General features: G+C 42.1%; 1 protein-coding gene across 3 annotated transcripts in view; it reads right to left on the minus strand.

Moving 5' to 3' along the window:
• Positions 1-1,869: 1,869 nt before the first annotated feature.
• Positions 1,870-9,607, minus strand: part of SEC11A (SEC11 homolog A, signal peptidase complex subunit) — a 39,054-nt gene continuing 31,316 nt past the window's right edge. For all 3 annotated transcript variants that reach the window (XM_018567640.1, XM_018567642.1, XM_018567641.1), the window contains 2 exons: positions 4,416-4,473; positions 1,870-2,372 (listed from right to left, as the gene is read on the minus strand). In XM_018567640.1, coding sequence (XP_018423142.1) covers positions 2,322-2,372; positions 4,416-4,473 — 109 coding nt within the window. In that variant the 3' untranslated portion in view covers positions 1,870-2,321. The remainder of the gene's footprint in view (positions 2,373-4,415; positions 4,474-9,607) is intronic.

Raw genomic sequence — 9,607 nt, forward strand, 5'->3', positions numbered from 1 at the left:
ATGATGCATGGGCATAGGGCAGTTTTTCCAATGTAATGCTCTTCAGGACTCCAATGCAATTACTTTTTCCAAGGTAGTAAGTTAACTGAAGGAACCAGAATGCTATACATGGATCTATGTGTTAGGTGTCATTTAATTGTTCCATTAAGATTTTGTTTTGCCCAGGAGGAAAGGGTAGACAACAAAAAAGCAGGAGAGACAGGCAAGTAATACTCCCATCTTCCAAAGAGTAGGACAAACTTTTAAAAGCAAACTACATTTTAAAGTGGAGGTCAAGGCAACTTTGTTTTTATCTGCAGCAGTCCTTACCCCCATTCAATGTGCTTAACCTTTCGCATTATTGCTTTGCAGCAAGCTGCACTGACATATCAGGAACTTCATCTCAGCTCCTATAAGCAGAAGTGGTGGATCCTGTACACTTGCGATACCAGAGCGTACACTGGAAGTAGAACCTCGCAGACACCAGCAGCTCTCCACCTCTACCCTTAGAGGCCGATTGTCATGCCTACTACAGATCTCCCTCTGTCATGTAATTACATCAAATGTTACCAACTTGAGCATCTTCAGCAATCCGCATTCCAGGCTGCATCTTGTGAAAAGGGATTTTAAAACATAATTTTATAGAACTTTCAAAAGGTTTTTTGTTATAAGAGAAAGTTTTTAATGCATGTGCTGAGCGTTTCTCTAGTGCAACAGTTTTTTTTTCCTGGTGCCTTGACTCGCACTCAGTGAAACTAAACTCAGGAAATAACCCTTAAATAAACATTCAAGAACCTTAACTCTTAACAAAACTGTATCATATTTGTGTATCGCTCGGCTGTAGATCCTCAAATCATCTCTGAATTGGTGCTGACACTGTCCTTCCTTCTGGAGGGTGGCTTCTTTTGTTTCCCATGGTCCCTGTGTGTGTTGTAATGTAGTGACTGCTCCAAGCTCACTCCAGTGATGGACTACGACCTTAATAAAAATTAGCTAACTAAAGGTGAGATTGTAGTCCATCACAGGAGTGAGCTTGGAGCGGTGACTACTTTACAACACACACAGGAACCATGGGGAATAAAAGTAGCCACGCTCCAGAAGGAAGCACTAATTCACAGGTGATTTGAGGATCTACACCTGAGTGATACACACATAAGATACATTTTTGTTAATAGCTGAGATACTTGAATGCATTTGTAGGGTTTACCTGCTGAGTTTAGCGTCACTTTAATAAAAATAAACTAGAGATTTATCTTTGCAAAATGTTAATTTAGCAGAAAATGTCTTCATATAGTCACTTACTTTTTATTACTCCAACATGAAAGTATTTAGATTAGGCTTTTTTCGACTGTAGATATGAAAACCACTGGCCGCCAAAAGAAAAACTGTGACAACTCTCGAATCCAGCTTCAAACACACAGGGGCAGCTCCTCACAGTCAGGGTAAACCGGTTATCTAAAAGAACAGAGCAAAAGGAGCGCCTGCATAGTGTAAAACAAATGTAATAAAAGTAAAATACAGCTGGAAATGTACTTACAACTTGTGAAAAACGAGCATTGAATACAACGGTCTCAAGTGGATCAAGATGAACAAACGAAAGAACACAGTGCAGAAATCGGAAGAGTGTTTAAGCCAGGGCCAGTTCATTAGGAAAGAGGTTTAACCTCTGAAACGCGTCAACCGGAGGAAGATCGGTGTCTAGATGGCCCTGGCTTAAACACTTACTCTTCTGATTTCTGCACTTCGTTCTTTCGTTTGTCCATCTTGATCCACTTGAGATCTTTGTATTCAATGCTCGTTTTTCACAAGTCGTTTGTAAGCACATATCCAGCTGTATTTTACCTTTATTAAATTTGTTTTACACTATGGAGGCGCTCCTTTTGCTAGTTTTTTTTCGACTGTAGCCTAATCACTGCAGACCACAACAATTCTTAGATAGGCACTTCCGAATAAAATGTAGACAGGTTTCATATTTTTTTTTTTTAACAATGAGGGACTTTGGTATTAAATATAATTAAAAAAATACCACTCAAAGTACAAATAAAAAAAATGTAAACAGTGCAGTAGATATTTATGGATTGACCCGTATGAAGCCACGGAGGTAGAAAAACCGTGGCAGAGATTGGGCCCAATTTTTTTGAATCTCTCTTTCTCTGCATTAATGAGAAGTGAGCACATATACACATGTATAAAAAAGAAAAAGAAAAAAATACTGGTTTCATATGTAGAATTTTAAACTGCTAGATGAGATCTGTCCTTTTAGAAATCTCACTCTGACAAGTTACAGATGGGTAACCACAGACTGAATCTGTGCTGATAGATTGTTCCCGAATGCCAGGTTGTTATTCTCGATGTACAAGGACAAACAGTCCAAGCAGGAACAAAACTGCATACTGAAAAAAGAAACATGAAAAAAAAAGTTAGTTTTTGTAATGCAATATATTTAGGGCTTGTTCACACCAAATGAAGACCAGAGCTGCATGAGTTTCTGCACACGCAGTGCAGTGTGTTATGCCGCCTTTTTGATAGTTCAGGGCCGTTTAGTTTAAAATGGGCTTTCAGTGCGCTCCAGGGCATTTGCATGCGTTTTTGATGCGTTCGCATGCGTTCCACAGCAGGAAAAATAGGGCATGCTGCAGTTTTTTTTACATGCTCTGGAACTGAACGCTGCGGTGTTAACTAGAGCCCAAAATACCATTGGAATGCTCTGCTCCTGGAACACGTTTGGTGTGAACAAGCCCTTAATGTTCAAAATCTACCTGCAAATGGGAAACAGCTTTATGTAACAAACTGACCCAAATGTAGACTATAAAGGAACATACAAAGACTTCCTCAGTAAAGAATTCTTATTTTAGGTACTCATTGTAAATCCAGTTACCCACAGCAACCAATACAAATTCACTTTAAAAATTAAATTCAAGTTTCTAATTGGTTTCAATTTAGGAATGAACCTTCAGCAACCAATAAGTATTCACTCTGCAAAAGCCAGACCTCAAACAAGCTTTCGATTAAACATGTTAAAAGGATTTAACTTGCCAAACAAGTTTATTTTTCATTATGCAACAGCAAACAACAAAGTGATCTGTTATACAATGACAGGTAGGTAGGTGTGTGTGTTTGTGTGTCACGCATTCACAACCTGTAGTTACAATAATCTCCTCTCTTTTCGGTGGCATGTCTGATCTCATTGAATAGAGAGAGATCTTATTTTTAATTTGCAGGCAAAAATACATATGTGGGGGTAAATCATCTTGAAATTTCAGCTCTGAAACACATTGCTGAATATGATAAATTGGTTTATAAAACTGAACAAAACACCTTAAGCAATAGTTACGTTACATGTGGGTATATCTTCCAGACACTCATCTGAGCCAAGGAAGCCACTTAGATCTTCAACATTACAGAACACATTCAACTAAATGTAACCAACTACTCCTAGTGATAAACATGAGCTGGATAAATGACAATCTTCACAGAAGTGGGGTTTTACCTTACCACAGGACATCATTGCCTTTCCATCTAACTAAACTTGTTTTTGAGATCGGACATAGTTTCATGTTGTTTAGCAAATCCAATTAACTGCAAATACAGATACTAATTTTACCATCACCTACACGTTCCAAAACTATTTTGTCTTCTCCATTGTACAAACAAACAATTTTCTATCCTAATATTTTAGAATAACCTAAACACAGAAAAAATAGGATTTTGGTACTCACCGTAAAATCCTTTTAAAAATCCCACGGCGGCAACGGGGAGCGAACAAGGGGAACGATACGTGTAACCCCCTGCACAAAAGTGCGAACGAAAGCGTTGGAAGCTATCGGCAGGAATGCGACTCCGCCTTTAGCAGGAGGTCATCCAGGTACCCCACCACCCCGACCGCAGCGCCAGGAACCTGAAGGAAATACTGTGACTGGGTGGCCGAGACCCCCAGTCATATGCACCCCCCTGGGACGAACCCACAGGTCACCCCGCCCGAGCGGGGCCGCCGCAGGTGACCCACCGCAGCGGGTCTGCATGCGTTCGCTGGTCATCCAGGGGAGACTCCAAGGATCCAAGACATCCAGCCTGTCGCCCGGATAACAATTGCTAGAAGATCTGAAAAAAATCAGGAAGAAGCAGGTAAGAATACCCGAGAAAAAATTCTTAGCTCCTTACTGCTGACGCTAGGCAAAAAACTGGGGACTTGTCAGCAGGACGGGGGTTTGGCCACCGGCAGGGGCCGCCCCTAGGTTGTAATTGGTCTTTAGTTTTGTGCCTAGCGTCCTTCTCCTGCAGGTGGCGATATTACCCTACAGTACATGATCTCCGATCTGTTCCCTGTGTCCTTCAATGAACGGGAGAGAAAAAAAAACAGATTACCATACAGCTTCAACCCCAGATGCTTCAAATGGAAAACATGATTACTTCTTTGAGAAAGGAAAAAATCTTACCTTAAATTTAGGGTAGTCGTTCATGAGAATTGTAACAATTCCTATATAGGGCACAAACCTGAAAAATAAGAAACGGAGTACATAACGCATTATTATAAACTATTATTATATCATAAACTGTTACATCATATTTACAAAGCCTAATACAGTCACCTCCTGAACCATATCCTTGAGCCCACTAAAGTATCTGTTCATATAAAGTAGGGATGTTCAGATACCAAGTGCTGTACTCGGTACAAGTACAAATACTTTTCCAGCTCCAAGACTAGAATAGAGAAAAACTCAAAAGTTAAGAGGCAGCTGTCATGTGTAAGGAGCACACGGAGCTCCTGGGATTTGTACATCTCTGTTTTAATGTACGATTTGTTTTATATGAAAGAATATATAAAAGGGATGCACCGATACAATTTTTTCAAGTAAAAGTACTGATATTTGTCCAAGTCCTCACAGATATAAGTACTGATACATTTTGTTTATTGTCTTGCGCCAGTTTTTCTAAAACAATACAGACTACAGTGTATGTTGTGATAAAAGTAAACCTGTAAGTAAAAAAAAAAAAAAGCAAACAAACCAAAAAAAAAACACTACCAAAATTTTCTGCCAGTGCAGCTCTGAACATTTCAGTGACATTATTGCCTACAATTTTACACATGAAGACATTCAAGACATAAAAGACTGGGGCTGCAACTAACAATTATTTTTATAATTGATTAGTTGGCCGAATATTTTTTTGATGAATCGATTAATTCAGATTAAAAATAAAATTAACTACTACCCTTAATTTAACATAAAATATAGAAATGGTGTTCTACAAACAAAGTTTACTTCAGAATAAAACGGCATACCCTATTGTTTGCAATCGCAAATTCCACAATCTTTTTTTCTGCAGCCCCAGCACTCAATGAAGAGGAAGCACGGAGTACAGAGGCCTCCTGTTCATTCATAAATCGAGGAGATAGTAAAGAGATACTATGAGCACAATCATGAATGAACAGGAAGTGATGTAGAGCACTTCCTGTTCATTCATAATTGGGGACATAGTATCTGAATAATATGTCCTCAGTTATTTACAAACATCGTACTGGTCACTGCGATGTTTGAATATTACAAGGAAATATTTGCTAATCGTCTCGGAGCTCTCGTCTCTGCACCACCACCCTTGGCGCCTCTAGATAGCTTTCTCCTCCCTTTTCGCTGGCAGGAGGATCAGCTTTGTGTCCCCCTCCGATCCCCGCTGCCTCTGCCAATACAGGTGGGGAAGAGCAGCGGGGATAGCACTGGCTGCAGAGGTCTGTGTCCCCTTCGATCCCTGCTGGGAGCAGCAGGGATTGGAGGGGATACAGAGCCGAGGAAACACTGGCTCCCAGCGCGGAGGAGAGAACTAGGGGACCCAGACCAACTAATCGATAATGAGAATAGTTGACAACTATTCTCATTATCGATCAGTTGGTTGCAGCCCTATAAAAGACATCGTAACAATCAGTGCTAAAAGCTAATGAGGAAAGAGCAATTCACAAAGGACAATCGTACAACAACCAGGAGGCCTAACAAAAGTTACAACTGGTATCTTTAAAAAAAAACAATTTTGGGCCTTCTTTAGGGGCCCATTCAGACTACGTACATCAATGCATTGGTGCATGTTGTGTGGAAGTGCAATTCACAATGAATAGAACCCTACCATGCCGTACAGCAGCGGGCAAGGCACATGCACCATCACAACGAACATAACTGGGGGAAATTATCCAAACTGGGGGAGACAATCTGGAGCAGTTGCCTAGGGCAACCAATCAACTTCTCTGGTCAGTTTGCTCAGTTAAGATTTGAAAATAAAAGAGAGAAGCTTATAGGTTGTCATGGGCAACTGCTCCAGATTTTGATGAATTCCCCTCAGCGTGTTTTGCAGTAGGCTGCATTATATTGTTAAAAAAAAAAAAAAAGTTAAATACATTTTGCCTGCTTTGTGATAATTGGGCTGGCATGTTCTTTGCCAGGGAGCTCCTTTCCAAACTGTTGCCTTTCCTCGAGTCAAAATTGTACTTTGCTAAGCAGCCAACTCCTCATGTAACAATGTTTGGCCTGGCAACTGGTTGCTAAAGCAATGATTACCATACGCTTAAAGTGATTGTTTTGTTTAAAAAAAACGTTAAAAAAGGAGTCCATAGAAAATACATAGGTAATGCTCACCTGCCCTGCTGCCCATGCCGCTGATCTTCGTTCTGTTTAAGACCTACTGATGCCAGAAGAATCTACACTCCAATAATGTAGGATATCTACATTATTGGAGTGTAGGATTCTCGGTCCCCCCTGCACTGTGGTTCCTCCTGTTGACCCTTATGTTACAGGACATAGGGGGCAATGTATGAAACCAGAGCATGCAGTGGGGAACATGCGTTGGACATACAGAGAAGTGTGTCGGATGAGGAAGATTCTTTGGCATTAGTAGTGAAAGAACAATCGGCAGCATGGGCAGTGGGAGAGGTGAATACATTGCTTGTTCTTTTACAAGGAAGATTTTATAAACCAACAGTCACTTTAAGCACAGGTTTCTACTGGAGCTCTCCCTCTATCTATCCATCAATAAACCACCGCAGGAGGGAGCTGCAGAGCATTGGCCTGCTGCACCCTGGGAACTGTAGCCCCAAGAGGCAATGTCAGCGCCTTGGTGGTTACTGGGCCCAGGCCCTCATTCCTTTCTGGGCCTGTTAACCGCTTAGGTGCTGACATTGCACCATTGCAGCGGTGGTTGATACTCGCCAGGGCCCAGTCGCACATGAGACCGATGCAACCCTGGAAGTTGCACCAGTGTTAGCTATTGTTCAGCATCGGGAAAATTGCCTCTGTCTAACCTGCCCGTTCCTGCTGCCAGAACCACACTGCAGGCTGTTGCATGGGAGGACTGCCTTCCCCATCATCTGCTGGAGACACACATGGGGGAAAACCATGATCAGAGCAAAGCCTGGCTGCTGTCTCACCTTCACTGATGACGCAGTCAAAGTCTAGCCCCCTGCTTGGAAAGCCTAGCACTGCATTCTTCAGCTAAGTTCAGTGCTGCAAACTACCAGGAGCTGCTTCTGGCTGATGTCCTCTGGAGCAGAGCTCAGTGTGTTCACTGCACAGAGATCTATTAAACATGGCATCCCTTTAGCCGTGTATCTTCCTCCACATCCCTGGCAGCCTCTGGTGTTGCGTTGGGGGTGATTAGGGTGTGCCCAGGCGCGCACACACACCTTGCGCACGCCTACGTTTACTACCTTAGACAATAAAGAAACTGCCCTCTATGGATTTAATAATGGATAGGCATACAGAACAAGAAGAGTGTGTATAGGTTTCAAGCTCAAATGCATATGGACAACTGTACTGACCTTGCTCCATCATCGGCATGCCACAGTTAAGCAACTTTCATTTTGACTAAGCTGAATAAAATGCCATTGAAACAGTCACTGAGATATAATTATAATGCATGTCAATGCAAGACAAGTACACAGTAGCTATCAAGGCCAAACTAGGATAACAAAAGAATACTGAAACACAAACACGACATATCCAAAGCTGCTTGAAGGACTCCGGGGATAAGAGCGCACTCTGAATTCATGCCTTGGCTTAGCAGATGTGAGTAAGAGATGTGCTTGCATTATGTGAGAATTATTCATGGTGTGTTAATGATGCGAGTCACTGACAGTGACCTATGGATGCATCAGTGCTGAACTGTTAATAAATCCTGTGATTCTCCTCTACAAATGGTATACATCATCAGTGCATGACTGTGTAACATGAATCATTGAACTGGGTAACAGTGGGGGGTTAAGAAGATATGAGCATACTGGATTAGGGAAATTATTGTTTAATATACTAAAATAAATAAAGCTAGATTTACAAATATTAGCTGTACACCAGCAGACGCACAATGGTGTTTGTGTAAGGGATCCCGATGTTCATAAATCAAGAGCCTGCTCAAAAACTCAGTTTACCTTCAGAGCATCCAGGAATCTCAAAATGTACTCTGTTAAGCAATAATCAATCACAGTGTTCTGGTCCATACCTGCCCCCTTCCTGCTCGCCCACAACACCTTCCTACTGACTGCAAAGGCTCTCGCCTAATGGCTGTTAGGGGCCTCCCCCATATCAGAAGGAATGCGCATGGTTAATATTTGCTCAATAAAGTGTTGGGGCACTTTGAAACCCCCAGGCTTTAACCTTTTTTTTAAAAGAAGTACCTGTTTTATGGACCTGGGGCCATCATCAGTGGCAGGAACAATCGCCATAGCGACCCAGGCGGCCGCTATGGGGCCCGGGGCATCTCAGGCTGCTGGCTGTCACTGGCAGCTGTAAGGAGGAACGTGTAACTGTTCAGATCTCTGACAACCTGTCAGTGATCTGTGCAACTGCGTGTTCCTCCTCACAGCCGTTGCTGAGTCAGTGACAGCCAGTAGCAGCTGCGGAGCAGGAGGCAGGGCCCAGCGTTGGCAGCGGAGGAGGCGGACAGCGGATCGTGGCTGACAGGTAAGAGGTGTGAAGGGGTGTGACCAGCCCACCTGAGACCCTGCAGAGCCCACCATAGAGACTCTATGGTGGGCTCTGCAGGGTCACTTTTAGGTGGGCTGTTTGGGATATCAGTTGGGCTCTGTAAGTGGTGTAACTAGAATTCACAGGGCCCCATACAAAATTTCGCTATGGGGCCCCTGTGATTTCTAGTTACGCCCCTGGCCATCATAAAGGGCCCGAAGAATGCCCAAAGGATTCAATAAATTAATACAGTTAATATTTACCTATAGTAGCTCAAATACATACAAATCATATTAGTTTAGAGATGATGGAAGTAGTCTATTTAGCCACCACCTCAGATTTAAAAATAGAGACTGAATCAACTCCTCTTATTAATTTGGGGACCAAGTTAAGCAAAATAAACTTAATATAAGATACAGAATCTGATTTCTTAACAAAATGAATAGGCGCTGGTAGAGTTATCAATACTTGATGGAAAAAAAAGGTGTTTGACCTTACGTCTTTTCTGAGCAACATACAGAAGTCCCAGAAAGTCAAGGCACAACCAAACATCATAAAAGATGACTGGCGCACCTGACACATTTCTTTAAAGGTTACTGTTTCTATCTACTTGGGTGTAAAGGCAGAACTGTTCATTTGACAATCAACTATGCACACAGGAATGAACCATTGTTTAAAACCAAAAACGG

The sequence above is a fragment of the Nanorana parkeri genome, unplaced genomic scaffold, assembly GCF_000935625.1.
Source record: "Nanorana parkeri isolate BGI_ZX_2015 unplaced genomic scaffold, ASM93562v1 scaffold1078, whole genome shotgun sequence".
Taxonomy (NCBI): Eukaryota; Metazoa; Chordata; class Amphibia; order Anura; family Dicroglossidae; genus Nanorana; species Nanorana parkeri.